Source organism: Heterocephalus glaber, unplaced genomic scaffold, assembly GCF_053883595.1.
Source record: "Heterocephalus glaber isolate CG9 unplaced genomic scaffold, H.glaber_assembly_v1.0 deba00001472, whole genome shotgun sequence".
Lineage (NCBI taxonomy): Eukaryota > Metazoa > Chordata > Mammalia > Rodentia > Bathyergidae > Heterocephalus > Heterocephalus glaber.
The window spans coordinates 65,880,167-65,907,177 of NW_028258315.1; the positions used below are offsets into that span (position 1 = coordinate 65,880,167).

Consider the following 27,011-nt stretch of genomic DNA (forward strand, 5'->3'; position numbering starts at 1 on the left):
AGCACAGGGCTTTTAAAATATATCAAGAATAGAATCTTTCAAAATTGTTGTTATATTTGAGTTGTACCTAGAATCTTCTTTAGTAATGACTGTGACATTTCTCAGAGGTTAACTCATTTCCATTACTCATTTTTAAGAACACATATTCTGTTTGTCTTTTCACGTTCATTACAATGAGACTTAAAAATAGATCCTCATCATCACCTATTTAAGGGTTATAAATAGTGCTGCCTTGAAAAAGCCTGGTGGAAATTTATGTGGCGATTAAAGCAATGCATGAGATTGTGAAGCTAGGCATTCACAAAAATTAAATTGGAGGGTGGATTGTCTAAGTATTCTGAGCAGGGAACATGATGATACCACCAGCAAACCACCATGCTGACATTCAGATGCCAGGTATCCTTCTATATAAAGAAGTGAAGCAGGATAGTGGGAACTCCAAGACTTAGCAGAATCTACCAATCAGAAAAGGATCAGTAATCCAGAGATTATCTAAGTGGTAGATTGGATAACTGACCCATACTTCTCCTCTCCTACATCCATGGCCTTTTTCAGGTAGCATGTAATACCTATTCCTAGAGATAAAGTAGACATCTCCCTTTCTTGACTCTTGCTATGTAAAGTACTGAATTAATGGATTGCCAGTAGAGGTTGTAGTGTACCAATTCCAACCCCAGTCCCCAAGAGGCATTGTATGACATTTATCCTTTCCAGGAGGAGAACATGACATGTCTGGGCCACTGGTTCACAGAAAGCATAAGAGAAGTAATGGAGAAGATACAATGATTGAATGAGATTTGGATCAGCTGAACCACAGTTGATTGGAAGGTGTCCAAGTGAGAGTGAAAGATAGCTATTTTTTAAGCATTGGAGTTTTAGGCAAACTTATTGCCTAAGCAAAATACTTGACTGATACAAGCACTATTTCTAAATATATCTTGTTTGAAGGAAGAAAATGTATAATAGTGACTAGAAAATGAGAGTATGAATAGATAACCTTTTTGTGAAAAATGGGAATAGGACTTGTATTTATGGTTGTAATAGGGATTGATATTGCTCCCCATTTACATATCACAACCTTCAGCTGAACCTTGGTAAAGAGTGAAGAGAACTGCAGAATTCTGTTCCATTGACCACACTAGAAATCACTGACATGCCCAATTTCAGTGATGATACAATGGTCTTTTTGGCAAACAACAAACAAAGGCTCATGTGCAATGACAGGTTGACCCAGGTGCACGAAGACCCAGTGTAAGATAACTCTAAAGGGCTTTGGAGCTTCCTAGGGGATTGGCGGAAGTCTTTGTTGTAACTATGTCACAACCTAACTTCTCCCTCTGTTCAGCTCTGCTTCTCTTACCTTTTCACAAGTATTGTTCCCCAAAGCACTCCTGAACAATCCTCCTGCATGGGAATCTCTGAGGCTCAGAGTCCATGTGTCTGGGGGTACCTGGACCTATGGTACACCACTGTTACTCAGCCTTCCAGGGTGCTGAACCTGGAAGAAGGGGTGGGAGAAGGCCTTACCCACTATCATGTGGTTGCAGACATCACAGAAAGTGGGCTTCTTGAAGATGTGCTCCTGAAGGGCATGTGCCTTGCCACTGTTGGGGTGCAGGCCAGCCCTGGTGGGTGTGGATGTCAAGCTTCCGGGTGCAGGCAGTGGGCTGGAACTGGGGCTGACTTCTGTCAGCATGTCTGCTGGCAGCTTCACGTCGCTGTTGGTTCGTTGAAAGAAGTTGTCAGCACTTTTGCTCCGTAAACTCTTGGTCTTGAAAGAAAGTGATCGTTTTAGTTTCTGGAGCTGCAATGCAATGACAGAACAGTCTCTCTTACGATGGATCATGCAGACTCATGCTGTGGGGGTGAGATCTGCTCCATGCACTGCATAGTTCCCAGTGACACCCTCAGCCTCCAAGGAAGCTCCTGTATATCTCTGTGTGGGTGGGGTGATGTCAGTGCCTAGTTAAGGTGAAATTCAGCAGCACCCCACAACTCCCCTATCCCCACCAAGCCAGAATAGCAGAGACACCACTTTGCCTTTGCTCCTCCGCCCCTGCATCCTTAAGGCTCCAACAGTGTGCAGTCAAAGCATCTTATAATGGGTTTTTGACACTGTTCATCTTTTGAATATGAGTAATTGGAAATGATGCATGCACTCATAGGTTCAAAGGCTGGGTGGGTAATGCTGACTTTTCTCTCTTATGACCACTTAGCAGCCACTTGTCTCTGCACACAGCAAAACAGAAGAGGCTACTGTCTGGTTTGACGTCAATCTAGCTAAATCATCCACAGGACAGAAACCAGAAACTCTCAAGTCTGCTTGAGTCTGATGCATATGAACAAAGTGTGTGTGTGTGTGTGTGTGTGTGTGTGTGTGTGTGTTGGACAGAGAATTTAAATACACATTTGCCTTTCTTTGCCTTTTATCTGGACCTCCTCGTTTTTGACCATGGCAGATGGAAGACTAGGACATTTCTCCTTTACCTTTGAGAATAATGAAGAGACACCAAAATGGGTTTGGAAAAGTATTAGCTTCCGAAGTCTAGTTTTGAATGATATCTGTACTTCTATCCAGTGTGATTGATGCTGGAGTGATCTCTCAGGAATACAGATGTGAGCATGTGAGTCTCTTGTTCAGAGCCCTTTAAGAAATTTCTTTTTTCATAGGTTTAAGGAAAAGCATCTCAGTATAGGCTCCAGGGAGTGGTAGATTCTGGACTCTGATGACATCTGGTTTGTTCTGTCCATCTCAACTACTGTGACCTTTTCAAAGTCTCTCATATTTACTATGTCTTTTCAACATCAGCATTTAATACTGAATTTTCCCTCTGTTCGGATGAAAGAAACAAACCACTTGCTGCAGGATTTTAAAAGATCACTTCACCTTCAAGATGGCTTTCTTTTATAACTGAATAGCCATAGATGTTCTTCCTATTGCTTGGAATTAACATCTGTGGTCTAAAGCTGCAGACGAAAAAGTGCTTGGTACTCTGTTCTAATAAGGGTCTCCACTAAATGTGCTTGGACTCCCTTACATAACACATAGGATGAGTCAATGTGGCCTTGCCAAGATCAGACACTTCCACCTCAATCCTCTAACTTCTACATCAAAAGATATGGAAGACGTGGTGGTCATTAGTGTTTGGAGTAGACCATAAAAAGACTACAATTCCCTTCCCTTCCTCTTACCCAGACCACTTTGCAAGGTGACTTTGCATCTACTCCCATCAAATGTGGAGCCTATTTTCCACTCCTTGATTCTTGTTGGTTTTGGAAATTTGATCAATAAAAAGAAATGAAAGCAACTTTATGTTAGTTCTAAATGAAAGCCTCAGTGTGCCTTGTATGCTTCAGTCCTCCCTTGGGAAACCTGCCAAATCACTACATATATAAGCCTAAGGTAGCCTTATGCATTATGTGGAACACAAGGTCTTGTCAAACCCCCATCACTTCAGGGAGATCCCAGCCTTAGCGCCACCTTGCCATCCTGAAGACTTAAGGCTAGCTGAGACCAGAAGAGCTGATCAGTTGAGTTCCACTCAAGTTGTCTATCCATGTGCTCATCAACTAAAGAGATGACTGGTGCTTTAATCCATTAAGTTTTACATCTATTTTGTGTACCCAGTAATAAATAACTGACAGCGCTGTTCTCCCCATCCTTCTGGTATTTCTTTCACAACTGAAGTTGGATATGACTGTATGAGGCCAACTCTTCCCTTCAGGGAGTCACACAGTGGGGAGCCCCTGCAGGGCCCTCTAGAAAAGTACCATCATGGCCAGCAAGGGGGCATCATCAGCCAGAAAGGAGTTGTCAGAGAAGCAGCAACAGCCTACACAGAGAGGCCAGAAACAGTGGCCCAGCTGGGACTGCTGTTTCTTTTTCTCTGTACTACAGCTCAAATATGTCAGAGGAGCTGCCAGGCAAGGAGAAAATCATGGCTCTGAGTTATTTTAGACTTGTTTTTTACTGTAGCATAACCTAGCTTATCCTGACTGACAGAGGGGAGTAAGAGCATGAGTTCTTGGGAGCATAGTGTTTATTTTGAAGAGGACCTTCCATCTCTGAAAAAGTTTAGTGAGAGGAGACTGTAAAACAATCATTCATTGAGATTGAGCCAATCCAAGGTGAGGACCTGGAAGCCGCAAAACAAATCCTCTTCACTTCAAGTCCTCCAGTTTACAAATTGAACCACTGCTAGAGGAAGGTAAGACTAGGGTTTTATGGTAGACAGTTTTTAAAAATACATTAAGTAAGCAGGATGTTCAAGATGCCAAGATTTTTCAAGGGATGTGTCACTCCGAGAGAAGGAAGCTTATTAAAGTAAATATTATTGCACAGAGAAATTGAATTCATTTTCTATTTGCTTCCAATTACATCCAAACAGTTCAGTAATCATCTACTCTTATCTCAAAAAAAACCAAAAACCAAACAACAACAGCAACAACAACAACAGACTAATGGCATCTTCCCTGATCATACTAGGCCACTGTTGTTAGGGTCACACAGGATAGATGAGAACTCTACATGCTATGAATGGATAAAAGATGGTGACAGGCAGAAGAGTACAGAGCTGGGCCAAGTGCTTCACCAGGGGATTTAACCTAATCCTCCCACCACTTCAAGGAAGATGCTATTTTGCCCTTGTAGTAATAGAGACTGAGGGAGGTTAAGTAACTTGCTTATGGTCACACAGCTTATGTAAATCAAGACCAGAGTTCAAGGTTAAATCTGCCTTTCTTTGATCTCCACAGTCCTTCCACTGCCCGTCAGTCTTTATGGGATTCATGGGAGGTGAAAGAGAGCTACCCTTCACTCTCAGGGAGATGAAAGCACTTCTGGTGATCAGTGAAGATGAGAAGGGATGCGGAATGGGAAAGTAAATCTACTTTTTGGTATCTGCTCTCTGAAAGTTTATGTATGGTATTTAAGTATGATGCCAGAAAACCTGTGGCATTTTCTCTGCCCTCTGGGATGTGGCTGGAAATTGTGTCAGGCTTCTGGTGCCTGCTTCTAAAGTCAGAGCATTTACTTGGAAACCAATGTGACATTTCTTATATAAGTGGACAGCTTGAAAGAAATGCTTAACCCTAAAATGTACCAATAAATTTAATGAGAAAAAAAGAAATGCTTAACTATAAAATAAAGTCTCGATGAGAGCTCAAAGGGACATTATTTCTCCAGCTATCCCTAAAAGAGCAGAGACCAGATAGGAACATATAAAATGAAAAAATAGAAATATACTCTAAAAATGGCAGATGTCACAAAAATGATTAGCTTCCATGAACCACTGCTATAGTCCAGGCTCATTTTATTCAAAATGGTGAAATTAACAGGTGTTCTTAAGTAGCTTACCATGTAATAGAAATCACTTCCTATACTTTACTTCTTAGCATTTTAGCAAATTTAAAGTAGAGGATTATTCTGTCTTCATTAAATAATTTACTCAGTAAATATCTACTGGGTACCACTATGAACAAGGCATAGCCCTTGATTTGGTGATTTAACAGTGAAAAGATAAAGTCTTTTTCCCCTTAAGATTTTAAGGTCTAGTGGGTAGTGGGTAAATATAGGAAAAGTGATATATAATATAAATTTGGGTGGGGGTAGGGTCTACAAAGGAAAATAACAGCAGAGTTAGGCCTTAGAAAGTGACAAGGAAGGCTTCTCTGACAGTTAACATTTGAGCAAAGATGTGAAGGAAATGGTGAGTGTGTGAGCCATGCTGAAGAAGTGCACTATAGGCTGTGGGAAAACCCAGAGCAAAGGCCCAGACAAGAGTGCAAGGTTTGTGTACTGAGAAACATCAGGAGGTCGGGGTCTCTAGAGAAGAATGATGAGGCAGAGAAAGGGCACAGGTGCCAAGAGCAGCTTCATGCTGTGGCTTATAGGTCACAGCCAGGGCTCTGGAATTTATCCTAAGGATAATGGTTTTGAGCAGGGATGTGACATGGTCTGACTTTGATTTTAAAAGGGTTGTTTAGAATCTGTGTGAAAAACAGGTGGTAGGAGAGCAAGACAGCAACAGGGACACCAGTTTGGAGACTAGTGCGGTAACCCTGATGAGAAGAAATTCTGGCTTGGTCTAGTTAGGGTGCAATGTGGCTGAATTTACAGTACTTTTGAAAGGCAGAATCATGGGTTTGCAAATAAAAACTCAAGTTTCCTTTCTCAAAGAGGGGGAAAAAATAATCATGGGTTTGATGAGGTAATGAATGTGGAGAATGAATAATTGCAAGTTTTTTCCCTTAGAACAACTGGGTGAATGAAGGTGCTATTCACTATTTAGGAGAAGAAAGAAGTTGGCATGGAGGGTGGAGTGGTTTGCAATGTTTATTTGGAATTCAGGTGGAACTATCAAGTCAGCACCTGGATGCATGATTCTAGGGCTCAGAGGAATGGTCCAAGCTGGAGAGATATGTGGGAATCATTAGCATATAGATGGTACCTACAGCCAGGAGTGTAAATGATACAACACATAGGCAGTGAAAGAAGATATTGTACAGAAGTGACCTGAGGACAGAGTCTTGGAATACTCCAACATTTAGAGGACAAGAAGATTAATGAAGTGGAGCAAAGGAACTTGAGGAGAGGACAATGAGGAAGAAGACCTATAGAAAGAGGTATTTTAGAGGCTAAGGGAAGAAAATGATTCAAAGAAGAGAGAATAGCAAATAGCATCAAATTAACCCTAATAATAATGTCAGATAATGTGAACTTTAAGGATTGATCATGGCATTTGGCAAAGGGAATATCTCTGGGGGACACTAACAGTAGTAGAGTCAATGAAGTGCCGAGTATGAAAATGTGACAAGTTCAGGAAAGGATGACTGGAGGGGGCATAGTGGAGACAGTAAGCAGGAATAGTTTATTTGAGAAATTTAGCCATGAAGGGGATTAGTGAAAGAGGCAGTAGCTGGAGGTGAATTTAGCATCTCAGGAGGTTTTATGTTCTGTTTTGTTCATATATAGTAGAATTATTTCAGTATGCTTTTAATCTGGTGGTGGATAAGGTAGGGTGGTGCTAATAATGTCCTTGAGTGAGGAGAAATGGTGGGATACAGTGTATAAGAGAAATGGTCGACCTTAGATTGGAGCAAGATGATTTATCCATAAGGAGACAGATGCACACAAGATGGTACAGCTGGTGCCAGTCGGGCATGGACCTTTTCTTTTGATGATCTTATTTTTTCAGTGACAACAGAAAGATATCTGCCTCTTGAGTGGGAAGAAATAAGAAGCAGAGGGATGAGGCATTGGAAGTTGGAAGAGGGAGATGCGAAATAGCCATTTCAGATGGGAGAATGAATGGACTAGAGCCATACACAGTAGCAGGATGGTAGGGAGGGACAGATGATCCATTTCAATTTATTATCTAATTTTTCAGATGAGAATACAGAAACCAGGTAACTTACCCAACGTTAAATGGCTAGGAAGTTGCAGAATCAAGACCCACATATATGCCTCTCTGACATCAAAGCCCCTTAAGCCAAATGAACTTTAATGAGAAGGTATCCCACCCTTGACCCTCTCTGAGTTATCCTGAGCTTAGTGTGTTTTATCTTCCTGGTGCCAGCTGAAATTTTAGTAGTAATCCATGTGGTTGCCATGTTGAGCAACACTTTTATGCCAATTAATTAGAGAATGCAGAAATCAGGCATCATGAGCACAATGAAACACAAAGAATTCAGCCTGAAGGTGACTATAATGGCAGGCATATTGATTTACCAGTCTGCTCTGCAGGAGCACATAAAATTAATTAACCAGTGTGCGCTTGATCATTTCAGCCAGGATCTAAAGTCTGCACTGTGTGGGAAAAGGGTTGTGCAAATGAGTCTCTGCCCACACAGGCAGTAAATCAGGAGTTACAGTCACCACAGCAGCTCAGCTTCCTGTCTGTGGACATTTAAGCATAAAGTCAGTGGTCTCTATGTAGATATTTCCTTGTCTTTTAACGATGGCACCAATAACACACTGGCTTTTATTTCTCAATTCAAATAAGGTAATCTGAGCACTTTTGACAAGAAAATGTCTCATCCTTGATACTCCTTTGTGATCTACATCTTTGATCTTAAAATGAACATCCTTTTCCTTTTCACATTTTAACTTTTCTAAAATAGAATTATGTCTTCAATTGAAATAGTCATTGTTTCTTTTTTTTTCCCCTGAAAAGGTATTATTAAGTCCACCTGGCAACATGTAAAAATAAAGAAAATGAGCCTTATATCATGCCCTTGCTCATTGCCTCTGAGACCCAGTTCCCTTCCCCCAGCCACATAGATGACTCACTTCATCTACTCCACATTTGGCTGATGCTGTGGTTTGTCAGAGCACCTCCCACACTCATCCCTGACATTTTATTCATGGGCAGAGAGTGTGCATTGAGGTCTTGATAAATGTAGTGTCTATGATGAAAAATAACTTTCTCACCAAGATTTTTACCTACCCATTGTCTGATTTCAAGCACAATACATTCCAGGTCCTGATTCACTTCAGTCTGGAATGTGATTTCAAAGTCAGAAATATTCTTCTTACAACTACCTGGCTGTCATAGCCAGGTGCAAAAAGAACAGCTGTTAGTGAGTATATTGGTACAGCAACATTTATTGAATATAATTGATTGCATGCTCTGCCACTAATAAGCTGTGTGGTCTTGGGTTAAGTCCCTAAAATTCCTTGGCTTGGGTTCCATTAATAATGGACAGGATAAACTTAATGAGTGCTAAATTTCCTTCCAGCTCTGACAATTCAGCATACTGGGGGACTGACTACAAAAGACTTTCCATGGTCTACTTTTAGGGAGTCTAAGATCTAATTCTAGAGACAAGTAGCAATGTATAAAACTATCCAAGGGTGACATGAGACCTTATATATCTATTATCAAATGATAAGTCTAGGGTTTTGATTACTGCCTACTCTAATATGTCAGAGGAGGCAGTTGTCGAAGAGGGTTGGAATAGTCAGACATTCTTTCAAATGTGGAGGGATACACAACTTTGAAACATATAACTGAACCGTTTCACTGCTTCAGTGGACTCCTTGCTCCTAGGTAATATCAAGGCTCCTTCTTGTGGTGTATAACACTCTTCCTGTTTATCTCTAGATCTTCCAGCATTATCTCTAGATCACTTTCTCCTCTGCCCCCCCCCCAGACACACTAAGAACAGCTCCCTAATTTTCACAATGCATAAACCTTCAGTACCTTTGTTCTGCCTGGAAAGACATGTCTATTTCAATGTACCTGGAAAAAGTCTGGTTCTCTTGGGCTGCTTATCTTCTCTCTGGAGCCTTGCTTAGTCCTGCCTTCAGAAGGCTCTGGATGTTCTCTCCTGTGTGGCCCCCAGTGTGCAGCATGGAAGTATGTCACTGCCCTTCCCACATTCTGTTTCTTGGCTTTCCCTGCAGACCATGAGTCTACTTCCAAAGTGTGGCACAGGGCCTAACATAATGTAATCATATTCATTATAATAACAAATAATTACTAAATTCTTGCAATATACAGAACTTCATCCTAAGTGTTTTAAGTGAATTATCTGTTGGTAGTTGCATGAATCCTATGAGGTAGGTCCTATTACTGTCTCTTGATAAATGGTGGCAGAGAGAAGTTAAGCACTATGTTCAAATATGCCCAGCAAGTTTTCTAGAGTTGAGATTAGAATCAAACAACAGTTTCACTTTGAAACCGAAGCTCTTAACCTCTCTCTATATTTATTAAATGAATGACAAAAAAACAGACTCTATGGAAAGGAAGACATACAGCTAGATTGGATTTAGACACAGAAGCAGGAAAGAGCATACCATGGACCAGCATTCTGGGATCTGCAGAGGATTTGCACAGTGTTTACAATAGGAATATAAATATAGTTGCCCATAAAACCTTTTCTGAAAGGGCTGGGCTGACCAGCACTCTCTGTGTGTTAGATAGAGTGGGAAATAGAAGTGATTAAGGAAGTGTGTACAGGTGTGTGTGGATAGGTGGGTGCACTGCAGGTAATGATGGTGGCCAGATGGAAAGAGAGTAAATACTATGACAATCTAGGGTGACCCACTGCAGGCTCTCTACAAGGAAGATGTTAGCCCTGAAAGGCACGACATACAGAGCACTGGGTCAGGGTAGGCTCTGAATACATTAGGGGGCAAAAACTAGCATCAGAGAGACACACATAGGAGGACAAACCTGCAAGCTGCTTCCTCTGCTTTTGAGGCTGGCTGCCATGTTTTTTCCATAAAACTTTCATGGACCCTCCAAATTCATAGTTGCTAAAACAGAAAGAGTGTAGTACTATGGAAGTCCTGGCTACCTCTTGCCTATTCTTCTCCTGTAGATAAACTGAAGACTACCAACTTTCTCAGACATCATCATCTTCCTTTCTGAAAGTCCTCGTGGTATGAGTTTTTTTTTTGTTTTCTCCTGAAAACAGCCTTTACTTATATTATGTAATCTCTGAGTATTAATGTTAGTTAAACCTTGTTCAATGGCAAATGTCAAGATGAAAACATCTCATGTTTTGGCTACAGAAACACAGACATGTACACATTTGTTTTTTTAAAAAAACACTTTTCCATGGACAGCCCTGTGAGTGAAGCAGGGCAAACATCCCCATTTTCAAGATGAAAAAAAAAAGAGAGAAAAAAAGATGTCGTGACATACCCAAGGTCCATAGAAGATAAGAAGCTAATTGGGAGGAAAAGTTTTAAGGATTATCTTGTGTGCAGAGACAGAGGAGTCTCTGATACCCAGGGAGGAGATGTAGTAGGAAGTGCAAGGCTTTGCAGTCAGACTGGCTTCATTGCCCTTTTCCTGCTCTGCTGGTCCCCAGTAGTGAACACAGGAAAGGATTTTCTGAGCCTCAGCCTCCCCATCTATACAACAGAGGTAATAACACTTCCTTTGCAGGGTTCGTTTGAGGATTAAATATTATAAAGCACTGGGATTACAACATGATATGGCAAGTTTCTGGTCACACTCGCAAGCCCTGGAATCTGTCAAGGAGAGGCCCTGTCTGTCCAGGTGGCACAAAGGTAGGAACTGAAAGTATGGATTCTGATTCACCTGGCCCATTAGGAGGGGCTCACACCAGGCTGTCTGGTACTATGTCCACCAAGCCCCGGCATGTGCTGTAGTGGCCTAGCCCTTCTCTGCCTTGTGTGCTGCTGCAGCTGCTGCTGTTACCGTGGGACAGCAAGGAGCTGCACTGTGTTTTATTCCGCAAGAAGAGAGGGCTGGGTCCTAGGAAGACCAGTGAAAAACAAAGTGGAAAACAATGACTGTCTAAAAGGTGAAAAAAATTTCCAAAGAAAAAGAGTTTAGATAATGGATCTTTCTACATTCTGATTCAAATGATTCTATTGATTGAGTGGTGGGCTACAGAACTAAAATATTTACACATAAGTACAATAGGCACTTGGCTTCATTTATTAAGTACTGCTTTGCAAAATCATAGATACTGGTTACAAGCTGAATTATTTCCTCTCTAAATTCGTATGTTGAAGACTTAGCATCCTGTAACCCAGAATGTGACTATGTTTGGAGATAAAGCTTTTATAGAAGTGATGAATTTAAAATGAGACCATTTCTGTGTGCCCTAATCCAATCTGACTGTTATCTTTATAAGAAGAAGAAATTTGGACACAGAGAGACACAGAAAAAAGACCTTGTGAGGATATAAAAAGAAGGCAGCCCTCTGCAAGGTAAAGAGAGAGGCCTCAGGAGAAACTAATACCTTGATTTTGGACTTCCAACCTCTAGACTAGAGAGAAAATAAAATCAGTATTATTTATGTGACCCACTCTGTGGCATTTTGTTATGGCAGCTCTAGCAAACTAATAGAGTACTCAATAAACCTTAAGGTGAAATACCATGCTCGTGGAGATATTCATTTCAATCATAAAGAGCTGCACTGAGAATATCTCTGTAGTCTTGTTAGTGCTGAACCTGACCAATATGGCTAGCATATGTTCCATTTGGTGATAAGAATGGAAACATGGGTAGATTGTCTTGTCCATTGCTTGCATTGTTTGGAGACATCTTTCCTTCTATATGTTCCTGGAGACTTGTTGCTCATCATTTAAATCTCAGCTCCAGTATTTCTTCCCATCACCTGCCCTCAATTTTTCCCTACTTCATTACATGGATCCCAATATTATCTGCCTCCAGGTCTTTATCATCAGTCTACCACAATTTGTAGTAGTGCATCATCACAACTGCATTGTGCATACTTTTATTTTATACAATGTGGTGAAGTACTATGATTTCCATCTTTGTATCTCTGACACACAGGTATTAGTACTGGCATGGGATGGGCATTCTATATCTTGCAGCTTTGAATTCCTTGAAGAGAGTGGGAAGAAATGCCATCATAGTAATTCTTTCAATATCTGGCTTAGCAATTCTGAGTCTTCCCTTTTTTCATCTTGAACACCATTCTCTTCCAGCAACCAAGGTTAATCTCCTTTCCCTTGTGTGTTAGTTAAGCTTAACTGTCAATTTGACTTAGCAACTGCCTAGGCCTTTAGTAATGCACACATCTGGGTAAGTCTGGGTGGGTCATGGAGGTATGATTTAGGTTACTAACTGGTCCCTGGTCCTGTTCTCTTTGGCTCTGTTCCCCTGCTCTGCTTCTCAGTCACCATGAACTAAACAGGTTTTTCTCTACCATGCCTTTTCTCCATGATGTTCCTTCCTAAGAGCCTGCTGAATATGGACTGAATCTCCTGAAACCATAAGCCAAATAAACTTCTCTCCCTTTAAGTTGCAGGTGTCAGGCTTTTTGTTTAGCAATGGGAAAGCTGACCAATGTGCCTTGAAAATAAGTCCTTTATTCTCTGCTTTCCAAACCATACCAACATTGACATTCCCTGTTGTGTAGCCTCTAGTCTCTCTCTCTCTTTTTTTTTATCACATCCATTTAAAACATGCAGGTTTATCTTTCAGGATACTGAGTCAGGCAAGGGCTAGGTTCAAGGGACTAGGATGTGCACATAAATATACCAGACTAACCTGCATTAAGAGGGGTTATAGCAGAGCGAAACATGGGAATATTCTTTCTGACCCTAAGGCCTGAAGCCAAAGGTAGAAATTCACAACCCTGGTGAGCCTGGGAACCTGGAAGGGAACTTGGCACACTCAATGCTGAAGAGCTGCAGTGATGGCCAGTCATGATGTGAGTGGGTCCAGTCCAGTTAACAAAAGTATACTCTGTGTTGGCCTATGGATATACAAGGAGAAGGAGCATCTTCTAAGGACCATATGATGGCTCTTATTGAGGGAGGGAAAGTGTTTGGGAGGGAGAAAAAAAGAGAGGAGAGAGGAGAGAGAGAGAGAGAGAGAGAGAGAGAGAGAGAGAGAGAGAGAGAGAGAGAGAGAACAAACAGTGGGAATCTCTGAGCAGGTTCCAGCATGTGTTCCACCACTTCCAGGCTTCCTCGTTCTGGTGGCTGAACCAGCATGGGTACATGGACCTTGTGGATCTTGGTGGTCATAGGGAGGATCTGTTGGTGCTTTGATTTCCCCTCATATGTTCTCTGCGCTGACCCTGAGACCATATGTTCGTTGTGGGATCTTCAGGTCATATGAAACAGCTGGATTTTTAGAGAAAGGCTTCCTGACACTTGTGCCCTTGAGGAGCCCAGGAAGTTACCTCCACTTTGTTTCCTTATTTTAAAGACTCTAAGTAGTGATGACATATCATTTTATCCAATTTATCAGGCCTCAAACCTTGGAGTCATCCTTGAATCCAATTTCTCTCCAATATTTCATATCTAGTCCATTAACCAATATATTAATAAATTATTCTTTCAAAATGAATGCAGAATTCACCCATTTTTCCATCACCATCACCAAAATCTTGGTCCAATCTACCTCCCATCTCACCTTGACCACTGCCTCCTCAAGGCCTCTCTCTCCAAATGTATCAAATATTCTATACTCTGGCTCTACTATGCTTTCTGGAAAGTGGCTACAAGTTATTTAAGATGGAAGTTAGACTATCATACTGGTTTACTCAAAACTTCACAATAGTTTCTTATCAAAATGCAACTGTTACAGTGTAATTTATTACAATACAATCTAATGTCTTTCAATGGCCTACAAGGCCCCATGATCTGACTGCTGATCATTTTTACCATTCGTTTTCATCATTCAGTTCCAATCCTTTTGCTCTTCTTGCTGGGCCACAAATAGACCAAGAACACTGCCATCATGACCTTTGCTACTGTTGTTCCAGGTTCCTGCAACACTGTCCCATTCTCAGTTTTCTCACTTCTCAATTCCTTCAGATCTCTACTCAAAGATCATTTCACTGGAGATGTCCCCTCACCGCCTTGTGCTATTTCCCTTCACTTCTCAAAGTACTTATTACGATTTATTTTTAAGCTTATCTGAGGACTTTTATATCCACAGAACATTGACAAAAATAGAAACACAGATGCTGATATATCCTTCGCCAAAATTCACCAATTGTTAATATTTTATATTTGCTTTTAATTTTTCTTGTTGACCTATATAGATATGATTGTTATTATTCTTGTCATTGTTATTATTCTTGTCATTGTTATTATTGTTATTGAAATGTTAGGAAATAAATTGCTGACATCAGCACCCTTATTTCTAGGTACTTCCTAAGAAAAAAGATATTTAATTATGTAAATACATTAAATTGATATTAATGCAATACTATAATCTAATAACTCATACTCAAATTTTGAAAAATTGAGTGTGAAATCCTACATAGCATTAAAAATTGCCTCAGTATCTAATGTAGGATTGTGTCTTGCTTTTAATTTTCTTGTAATTTTAGTCTCATTTTGCTTGGAATGGTGTAACTATTCTCTGTCTTTTGTGATATTTTCATTTTTAAAGAGTAAGAAAAATCATCTTGTAGAATGTCCTTCCATGTAGGTTTGTCTTGTTGTTTTTTTTTTTTTTTTTTTTTTTTTACTATTCAATTCACATTACACATATTTGGAAGAAATATCACAGAAGTAATACTTTGTCCATCATATCAGGGGATATGGGATTTCTGGCTTTATACTATGTGTTTATTTCTTTGTTATTTTCCTCTTAGCTAGAATGTATTTTCACTGTTTCATGAAGTTTTGTATCTCAGAACCAACAATGGAGCATGATATCTAATAGAAGCTGAATAAATATTGTGTGAAAGAATGAATCCAAGTGTGACAGTAAAATCCAGATGCACACAGCTACCAAACTTCTCATCACAGCGTCCCCCAAGTAATTCCAGAAAATTTTCCCCATCCTTCATATTCTTGAGCAGTTACAGAACACCAGGCAGCCTGTAGAGACCATGAGCAGACAGCAAGAGGCCTGCAAATGACACAGAGCTCTCAGACATGCTTTTCCAAGGCTGGTATGAAGGGAATGATGCAGCAGGTGAAAGTGGGCTCAAAAGATTTTGCATGTAGGAAATCATGTCAGATAATACTCACAGACTTCTCTGTAGTCATCTTAGCCCTATGAGCATAGGGAAGGTTCTGCTCTCCTCATTTCCTGTCCAGGAAAGGACATGACTGAAGCCTCCTAGAGCTCATGGTTATAAAATCTCCTATGGATTTAGAAGTGGAAAGGTGGAGAAGGAAACCAAAGTGGAGGCCAGCTGGATGAACAAGCCATAGGTTCCTTTCACCAGAACAAGTTCTCAGCCCAAGTGGGGTCTCAAACCCCTGGGATGTTGGTGGATGAGGTGAGGAGGAGGTGGGTGATGGGATAAGTGGAAGAACAATGAGTTAGCTGTCAGACTTATAGTTTATTTTAGATGGATTGGACTATTGAAAATGAGATTCTCAGGATCAACAAAACCTATGATACCTGCCCACAATTTTAAGAAGTGACAAACAGATTTCCAACTACATTATAAGAATGTGATGGGAGGAAAACAAAGCTAATAGTTGAGAATACACTGAGTCCACCCAATTTATAAGCCAGTGTGCCACTCCTATTAAAGATTTTATTTTCATACATGTTGCTGAGTATGGTCTTAGAACAGTGGGTCAGAACTTGAACCCAAGCTTGTGGTGGCCTTTCCCAGAGCCAGGTTCTGCTATCCTGTGTTGTATTAACTCAATAAAATTTTACGTTTTGAAAAAAGTGGTAAATGAAGTAAAGCAACTTATAGCATGAATATTTTGTGTGTCTCAATGTGCATGATCCTTGGCTTTTCATTTAAAAACCATCGCAGAATACCACTAAAACTGCATTTTAGATTTACAGGAAGCCAGTAAATGATTTTCTATTAAACAGCTTGCAGCACTAAATGGTTGCTTGGAGAATCAGGGGAGCAAGTGAAATCCCAATTCTGTTTAGACCCTCATCTGGTGCTTCCCTTGATGTGAACAATCTCTATCTAGAGATAAGAAAAGTGAGATTTCCTTTGCCAAAAGAACAACAAAGACTTTGCTTCTTCCTGATAATTAAGTAAAACCCTAGAGTTAGATTAAACCCAATGAGGAAAAGGGCTACTGATTTTAACATTAGTGATAAATGTTGAGCATTTATTCTGATCTTTTTGATACAGCAGAGCTCTGGATTTCTTTATTTTTGATGGAGCAATCCAGTGATAAAATGTAAACCTATTTCTATTTTTTAATATTTTATTTTGAAATAATTTTAATCAGATAGAAAATTTGCAAAATAGTAGTACTCATATACCTTTCATTCAGATTCCCCTAGTTAACTTTTTATATCACCATAGTAAATTGATTATAACTAGGAAATGAACACTGATATAAAACTATAAACTCATCTACAGATCTGATTAGAATTTTGTCTTATTATGATTAGTTGTTCCATTGATGCCCCTTTTCTGGTCTGGGATCTAATCCAGGATTCCACATTGCCTTTCGTGTTATGTTTCCTTGGTTTCTTCCAGTTGGCATGAAGTTCCTAGGTCTATTTCTCTTACAACTTTGGCCCTTTTGAAGGCTACTGGTGAGTTATTTTATAGAATGTTCTTCATATTGGGTTTATCTGCTTTTTCATTATTAGTCTGGGGTTATATTATTAATCAGGGTCCTCCTAATACATCATACCTGGAGGTACCTGATGTCAATATGTCCCATTCTTAGTGATTAACTTTGGCCACTGGGCTAAGATGGTATTGGCCAGATTGTTACATATACGGGTCCTTGCGCTTGCGCAGCAGGCAGAGAAATCACCGAGCTAAATCCCCGGCCCTCTTCTTTTGTAATGAATGAGTATCATGTGACTCTGAGACTGCAAGTATCCTTTTTCTCACTGTCTTAGCTACTTATTGCTGAGACAAAGTATCCACACGCACACCCAAAGTTAAAGGAGGAAAGGTTTATTGTAGCTCAAAGTTTCAGTTCATAGTCAGCTGGCTCCAAGGTGGCATGGCAGAGGGGCATCACAGAGGAGAAGCAGTTCACGGTGGGCAGAAGGCAGCAAAGAGCAAGCGACCCTTTTTGTGTTCTTATATCCTCAGTCGGGTAACATACCCTTCCTAACATTGCATCCTTGATCCCAGCATCACACATCCTAGATCCAGCCATCTCCAAAGAGCTCCTGCATGAGCCTTTGGGGGTACATCTAGACACAAGACATAACAGTTATCAAACATTTGCCCTCTAATTTTAACTTCCACTGATGAATCCTGCCTGCAAAACTTGTTAATGGTAATGTTCCATTTCCACTAGTCCTTCTATAATGAATGAAGGTATCAAATTAATTATTCCTCTTTAATTAGAATGATGGACATTTTTATTGTTTCTAGTGTTTTCTTGAGGCAGAGACCTGTAGTTTTTCATCAAAATCCACTCATTTTCTTGTGGGGTATATGTTTAAATTACATTTCCCAAAGCGTCTGTCAGATAATTGCAGAAATGGAGCTGTGTCCTTGCTAATGGAATATAATGAAATGCTGTGCATCATTTCTGAAACTAGGCATTAAGGCCTGCTCCATTTCCTCTTCACTTTTCCCAGTGGATGCAATCTGGACATGATGGATATCCTATTCAACCATGGGGTTTATGACAATGTCCTAGGGCACAGAAGAGCAACATATTGAAAAGAAAGGGTGCTCAAATGACCACAAGGAGTGGAGCTGTCCTGCTAACCTAAAGAATTTACCTTGATACTTATATGAGAAATGTATATGAGAGAACTAAATACCTATATTTTTGAACCACTGAATATTTATTGAGTTTCTTTGTTTCAACAGACTATCTTTACACTCACTAGTATATTTCCAATTACAAACACTTCGTACCTACATATTTGCATACACACAAAGGTATTGAACAATTATAGTGATGGAAGGGTATCTGCTTAGTCAAATATGTTTTTTTGTTTGTTTTGTTTTGTTTTGTTTTTTGCGTTACTAGGGATGGAACTCAGGATCTTGTGTTTGCAAGGCATGCACAGTGCCACTGAGCTAAATCCCCAGCCCTCAAATATGTATTTTAAAAATTCAAAGTCCCATTGGTTAGCATAAGAGAGTGCCTTTCTGCCTCACCTGAGCTAATACTTTTGCAATTACTTTTTTAAATGCTTGCCAATTTCATAGCTTAAAAAACTGTACCTAAATTCAAAACCTTACAGCTTAATCATCAGTAGAACTAAGTATCTTTTTATATCCTTATAAGCTAATTTATATGGCTTATGTGGGCAGAAACATACTGCTTGAAACTAAACAATTTTTTTCTAGTGGTTTATAGATCTTTTTATTGGTACCCTTTTACTGCCATTTGTCTGGTAAATATTTTGCTTCTCATCTTGCTGTAACTTTATTCATGGAATATGTTTACAGTAGATGAGTTTATAATTTTGCAAAATTTATCAATAATCATGGTTAACATTTATTGAAGACTTATTATTTGTGTATTTTATGTGGTCCCCAAGAATGTTGTATCACTCAATTAGTGATACTTACACAGATCTCTCTTCTTGGTTTACACATAACACAAAGACACTATCACCATCCACACAAATACAAAACTGATCTAAGGAAACTTTTCTCACTATATTTAGGCACACATTCCAAATCTTGAAAACTTTTCATTTGTAAGTGCATGAACGTAAAACACAAACCAGAACTCTGGTGCCTTGAAAACTTCTGAAAATGAATATGGATTTATCTCACTCAGGTAGTAAAGAAGAGACATAATCATAAAATTATTTACTCTTGAGATGGAAAATAAATATTGTATATTTATATGTTCTCAACTTTCTTCTTTCAATAAATTTGAAGAAATATACTGCTCAAAAGAAGAAATAAAAGCTGGGATGATCAAGCTAGATTAAAAAAGGAGGGGTCTGAAAAAGTTTTAAGAAGGAATTTATAGCAACCAGTAATACCATAGTAAAATTTAAAGCAGTAGGAAAGGTTAAGGTAAAAAAGACTGGCTGTAAGAAAAGTAGTCTGGTAGTATGGGGTCTGAAATTGTTACGAGACACAAAATAAACACAAAATAGTTTGGAGACCACTAAAGATGGTAATTTCAGTAGAAATACAAAGAAAATTCTGAATCCCATAGAAGGTTTTAGAATGACTAGCATGGAAGCATTATTGAAAGGCAAGATAAGAGAAGCTTCCTGGGCTAAATAAGGAAAGAAGACTCCAATCTGTCAGTGGGAGGAGTCACCATGTCCCAGATAGCTGTAGTGAAAACAATCTCTTTTCCTGGCAACATGTTAAGGAATCTCATCAAAATGTTATAGCATCAAAAGCAAAGGGCATTCAATCACACAGACAAGTACACATGTCAACCACAAAATGAAAGAAAGTAAAGCAAAGTGAAACAAAACAGTAAACCAACCAACCCTCAAAAAAAAAAAGCAAACAACAAACAGTCCTGAGATTCCTCCATATGAAAATGAAACAGCATGATACAAAGGTATAACCTCAGCATTCTTGATGCAGATTAGCATTTATAAACAAAGAAAACAAAAACATCAGGACTTATGGAAAGATGAGACACAAAAAGACTTGTGCTCAGGACAATTTCAACACAATAATTTAAAATAAAGTAATTTAAAATAACTGCTATAAATAGAGCTCACAAAGAAAATTCATCTGTTACAAGTACTTTTTGAAGCAGAGTACATGTATTTTTTTTTTTTTTGGTACTGGGGATAGAACTCGGGTCTTTGAGTACATGTATTTTAGAAGCATTTTAACAGTAATACAAAATGTCATGAATGGTAGTAACAAAACACAAATGGTGAGAGTGGTGGAGAAGGAAGTCGGGTTGCTGTTAATTTTCTTATTTTATTTGGAGGAAGAGTAAATGCCAACAACAACAATGGTATCAGTTACAGCTGCCATTTGAAATGCTGTTCTTGGGACTGTAAATGTATCATTTCTTTTAATTCTTTGATCTCTCTGTCAGGTGGGCTCATTATTGCTTTCCTATGGGATAGGAGAAGAAATGAATGTGCTATTCCATTCTCAGTGTTAATAACTAGAGGCACTCAAGTCATTTGTAGGAAAATGGATGCACGTTGAGACCATAAAGTTAAGTGAAATAAATCAGACACAGAAGCTCAAATATCACATTGTTGCTCTTACATAAGAAACCCAGAGTAAAAACAAAGAGCAAAATAAAGAGTAGATAAGAGGAAGCAAGGAGATAGGTCATTCTCAAAGGGGAAGGAAATCAAGAGATGGGGGAGGAAGGGATATGGGCTGAAAAAAAGAACTAGGATGTGCTATGTGCATGCACCAGCACACATGCATACCCATTTTGAGTTTCTTAAATAAGAGAAAATATTATATTTCAACTTGTGTGTCTGACTTATTTCACTTAATATTATGGTCTCAAGTCACATCCATTTACCTGCAAATGCCTCAAGTTTATTTTTCTTTATGGTGGGGTAACTCTCCATTGTGTACCACATTATCCATTCACGAATGAACAAATAAGAGGTGGAGGAAGGAGGGAGAAAAGACAGGGAGAGGGGATGGAAAATAAAAGAAAAATCAAAGGGAAAAAATGATAAAAATAGAGCTTTTGCAAATGGGGAGAGGAATAAGAGTTGGAGGGACCTGGGAGAGACAGGAAAAGGTAGAGGATGGAAAAAAAGAAAAATTAAGATATATTATGTAATGTACAAATTCCCCATGACACATGTAATCATTATATACTACAAAGTTGTACTAATATAAAATTGAAAAGTAGCCATTAGTACATTTTACACATTTGATTATCCTAAATGCATCAGAAAAGAAGGTTTATGTAACAAACAAAGAATAATTTCAGTGCTTTACAAAAAAGGAAAGGAATTAGCGAGGAGTATGAAAATTTTCAGAATTAGAAAATAAAATGACAGGGGTAAAATAAAACATATGACAGTAAATGTTAATAGGTTACATTTTCCATTAAAAAATTAAAACATAGGGTCGTGGATTTACTTTAGTGGTTCTGCTTCCTGCCTCACAAGCACAAGGACCCAAGTTCAATCCCTGGTACAAAACAAAACAAAACAAAAATTAAGGGTCAGGGATTTAGCTCAGTAGTGCCGCTGCCTGCCTCTCAAGCACAAGGTCTCGAGTTCTATCCCTGGTACCACACACACACAAATAATAAATAAATAATTAAAACATAGTTTAATAGAGTCACCCTGAAACCAAAATAATTCCTAAATATTAAATAAGAGCACTAGCAAAGAAAATGTCATATGTTGACCAAAAAAGCACTTTGTAATATTTACATTAGAGTAAGATTTAAGTCAAAAGAAGTAGTGAGGAGACCAAGAAGTTAGTCAATGGTAAATGATATAATTTAAAGTGAAGTTTAAACATAAGCTGTTATGTACCAAATATCATAACATCAGATTTATATATGAGATATAGCTTGTAAGACTACAAAAACAGAAACAAATAAGTAGTGATATACTTTGATTTCTTTCAATTAATCATAGATCTCATATTATAAAACATAGTATAAAACACATGAACAACTGAATTTATAACATTGATTTAATCAAGAGTATTAAGCTCTTTACACTTCAGTAAACAGATTTTCTTTTCAAATACCCACCAAAAATTATCTCATAAGCAACTGCAAATCCTAAGAAGTTTCTCAAAATAGATGACCAAGCAGGCCATTTTCTATGAGCACAGAGCTATGGACAAAGAATTTAGTAATAATTTTAAAAAGGTAAACAACACTTGATCCCTGACCCATTTGAAAAAGTTCTATTTCCCTACTTCCTATTATCTACTAAGAGATACAAGGAGGGGAAGGAAGGAGAGGGAAAGAAGATGAAAAGAATAATTGAGATGTGTTATATACTGTACCAACTCCGCACAAGGAGTTTAATTGTTATCTCATATAAACATGTGCTAAAAAAATTAGAAGTGACAAAAAAGGATAACCAACAGCATTAAAGCAACTAGTAATTTGGAGATTAATCTTGACTCATTAGGGTCATGTAAACATAAACCTGCTTCTGTTTTTGAATACTCAGAAAGTAATGGTGAGAGTAACAATTATAAAATTCAAGAGATATAATCATAGGTGTCTTTAAGAATGATTCTAAAGCCAGGAAAGAATTCATGGCTACAGATGCAAGAATGAAAACTGAACAAATAATGCAATTAAAACTGTAAAGAGAACAACAAGGCAGTTCCAAGAAACCAAGAGAGATAGTTTTCAATAGAAAAAAAACAGAACTTAAAAATCACAGGCTAGATAAATTCAAGAACAAATTTATTGAAAAATATTAAAATAGAAAAATTTACTTAGTCTAATCAGGAGGACAATAAAATATTTTCACTTAGTCCACAAAATCTAGAAAGAGGAGGTACCATCACAAGTTCAAATGATGTGAGAGTCTTTAATAATATACCTGAAGTATTGGTTTTAAAAAATAACTGGGAAAATATAAATTGCTAAGGCCAAACAGAAGTAGTAAAATAGTAGATTAGCTCAGTTTCCATAGAAAATATAAAAAATCGTTTGTAAATAATTGTCTGTAACCAGGTGTCTGGGCCTAATTTTTATAGAAAAATCCCTTCAAAAATTTAAAGAACACATAAACTATATTAAATAAGGAGTTTCATAGCATAGATCAAAAATTATTTTTTAAAGCCTAGTATAATATGTTCATGAGTATACAAACACCCACATTCTACAGACCAAATTCCTTTCTGAATGCAGAGAGAAACATTCAAAGTAAAATGATAGGAAATTAAAAAAATCTATATATTGAAGTAATTATATTATTAGGTCAAGTAGGGTTTATTCTGTTAAAAATGGTCTAGAGACTATTATTTACACTGAAAATCCTAGCTGTAAACAGTAACAAAGACAACAGAAAATTTTACGTGTGTGTGTATATCTGTGTGTCTATGTGTATATAAACATATATTCCTGATTGAAAGAAAATGAGTATAAACCATGCTGATTCCCCGATTTCATCCCTGGACAGGCCACATAAATGAGAAGGAAGTTCAAGGGACTAATAGCATAGGAAAACAGAGAAACCAGGAGATGTTTAAGGGAAAAAGCAGCTTAAATTTACAAGACAGCTGTTTACACAGAAGCATTTTTTTCCTTGGGCCCCTGCAACATGGCTTTCAGAAGCTCTGTGACTCCTGTACTTTGTCCATTCAGAACCATTAAGCAGCAGTGCTAGCTCAGGCAAGCTGGAGGCTTCCAGGTAGCACTAGGGAGTCTATGAATGCCTAGTGCCATTGAAGAGAGAGATATCAGGCCAACGACTTACCCTAAAGTTCCCCTTTGCCTGCTGTCTACATGTGGGCTATGTTGCAACTCTTGGCAAAAAAGGGCTCAATGTGGAGGTAAAGAAAACTTTTCCTGAAGAGCAGGGTTGCTTGGTTGGATCCATGTAATAATACAAGAACTCGTCTGCTCTATGGTGCGTTCTTCACTCTTTAGATTATAGCAGGTGCATTCTTTATAGCTTGGGCTTTTGCTTCATCTGTTAGGTGCAAACAACCAGCCAAGGCAGCAAATGCTCCTAGGAGAGGCTTCGCCCATGGGAAAAAATCACATGACACAGAGAAGGCAATTCACATACCAGAATGAAACATAAATTTAACATAGAGATGATAAATATTTTAAAAATTTAAAGCAAAATATTAGAAACATGGTATATGAAGAGGCAAGCTGTTCCACAGAACCAATTAGAGATGCTGGATATAAAATATGTGAGTTAATATGTAGAATCCATGAGAAGGTCTGAATAGCAGCAAAGATACTTTGTGCAGAATTCAATTATTTTATTGAAGACCATTTATAGAGACTTGAATAATAGAAAGATATATCATGTTTCTGGATGGTATACCTTAACCTTTTTACTGTTAGTTCTTTCCAAATGACTGTAAAAGGTGAATGTAATCCCAACATAATATTGGACAAATTAACATCTGGATAGAAAAATTATATTACACAATAAAAATATCAAAATAAAGGGTCAGTACTCTGTTAAGAAAGGAGCAAAGATGGTGATATCAGAGTAAGATTTTAAAAAGCATACCACAAAGAAAGCCATAGGAATAAATGAAACAATATTTATGCAAAGATATATATCAATGGAATCAAATCAAATACAGAACTCCAAAACAAGTTTGTGTAAATGTGTGGAGAATTAAGTGAGTACAAGAATTGTTTGAGAGGAAATGAGTTGGATTCTTTCATCTTTTTATGCCACAGATTTCCAGTTTAGGAAAAATCTAAATGTGAAAGAATAAAACTAACAATGAAAATGTAAGTGAGTACCTTTGACATCTGAAGTAGGAAAAATTTCTTTCTTTTTTTTTTTTGTGGTACCAGGACCGGGACTGAACTCAGGACCTTGTGCTTGCCAGGCTGGCACAGCACCACTGCACTACATCCCTGGCCCAGGAAAAATTTCTTAAACTGGCTTAGTCATCACAAACCATAAATAAAGATGCTGGTGGATTTTATAATACTAAAATAAGAATTTCTGTCAAGTATTTGATGCGTCATGAAGCAAATATTTATGGTGATAATTGACTAAGATTTGTGCATTGTTTCAGTAGTTGAATAACTAATCAGTATGACCAACAAATCAAAATGGAAAGGGTTGGTATGGCTTATGTCTGGTACTAATTGATTGGGGGCAAGAGGTTGAGAACTTCTGCTTACACATGAGAATTGTAATGTGTAATAGGATTTTAATTAAAACTGAGTGGGTTACTCTTCTAGAAATACCAGGAAATAAGAAGATATTCTTTGTCCTGTTCTTTCTATGTCATATACCAAAAGCCAGGTGTAAATTCCACACCCCAATTAATAAAAGAAACCCAGAGGCCATTGCCTTTAGCATGCAAAGCCCCTGAGAGCAGAGTCTCATCTGTTTTGTTCACTTTTGTTTCCCAGGTGAGTAGAGCTGTCCAATATGAAGCCGTTCACCACCTGCGGCTTTTGAACACTTAGAATGTGGTTAGTCTGAACTGAAATGTGGGGCAAAGAAAAATATACCCTGATTTGGGAGATTTGATTTAAAAAGATCTAATAATAGCATCATTATTTTTTTATGCAGCACTGGGGATTAAACCCAGGGCCTTCTCACTGGGCTACAACCCCAGCTTTTTTTTATTTTTTGATACAGGGTCTTGTTAAAGTTTCCAAGACAGAGCCTGAACTTGTGGTCATCCTGCCTTAGCCTTCCAGGGTACTGGGATTACAGATGTGAGCACCATGCCTGAGCAGTACTATTTTTATTACTTATTTAAATTAATTTCTTCTTCTTTTTACTTTTATGAAGGTGATGGGTAGGACATTTTTAAGTTACAAATGTGACTTGAATTACATTTTTATTGGACACCAAGTACTTGTCCAGAGCAATGACTGACACATCATAGTTGCTAAAAGATGTTGATTTAAAGAATGAATGAATTAGTTCAAATGAATCATTTTATCTGCTAGTATTTTATTTTCTACATTCATTGTCCTGTCTTATATCCTTACCTGTAACTGAAAATATTTTGTTAACTGAGGAAAGGTTAGCTTGAGAGGGAAGGGCTAAAGAAATTTCCAAAGGAAGAGGAACAATAGACAGAATACTATCACTTGGAAACAGTCCATTAGTAGAGAAGTTTCCATGAAGCAACTCTCTCATTAAACCCATCCTCCAGCTCCACAAAGGACTATTATTTCTATTTATAGATAATGGCACTGAAGGTCACAGTGTTAAAGATTATGCTGCAAATAAGCAGGGAAGGCAGAAATTAGTCCTGCTTGCTCTGGCCAAGCCAGACCTTCCTGCCAGCCTAATCTGATCCTGGCTCTCCATCCTCACCTTCCCTGTTCTAGTGACACTTGCCCAGCAGGACGCACCTTCGTGCACCTTTGTTCATACTGTTTCTGTGTTCAGGAACAGCCCCGCCCTGTTGGAGTGCCACCTGCTGGACCAGAGTCTGCAACACTTGGAACTTTTAAATATTGTTACATTTATTTGTTTCTTGTCTAGTCCTTCCTAAGATGTGAGTGGGTAGGTTTTCTATCTTGTTGGGTAGGGAGACATTAGCAAATGATATTGAAATGCCTGGTACACAGGCAGTGCTTAATAAATAACTGTTACCTAGATTGATGAAGATCATCATCCCAATCAGAACTAATTGCTCCTTCCATCTGCTTTAATGGAATGCTTGCACTTTGAATACAGTTCTCATTCCAATTTGCATCGTATTATAATTAGCTCTCTTTGCATATCTCACCATCCCAAGCTTATAAATTCCTTGTAGATTGGATTAGATCTCAATCAATTTTGTATCTATTCCAAAGCCATTCTCAGTATTTTTTCCATGTAAAACTAATTTTTTTCTCCCACTGCAGACTCCATCAGTTGTGTAACCAACTTCCAGCACTACTTTCCTTATAAGACCTGACTATATTTCTGAAAGAGTTACAGGCATCATACTATAGTGATACATGCATATACATGTTTATAGCAGTACAATTCACAATAGCTCAGCTCTGGAATCAGCCTAGGTGTGCATCAACAGGAGAGATAAAGAAAATCTAGTATATATCCATGATGGGA

The 27,011-nt window shown here is 38.3% G+C and overlaps 1 protein-coding gene across 4 annotated transcripts in view; it reads right to left on the reverse strand.

Annotated features, from left to right (window-relative positions):
• Stac (SH3 and cysteine rich domain) overlaps nt 1-27,011 on the reverse strand; it is a 168,578-nt gene that overhangs the window by 104,975 nt on the left and 36,592 nt on the right. For 2 of the 4 annotated variants that reach the window (XM_004857883.3, XM_013076994.3), the window contains exon 2: nt 1,528-1,804. In XM_004857883.3, the coding sequence (XP_004857940.1) occupies nt 1,528-1,804 (277 nt within the window). The remainder of the gene's footprint in view (nt 1-1,527; nt 1,805-27,011) is intronic. The other 2 variants (XM_087182126.1, XM_013076995.3) reach the window with 1 other exon arrangement.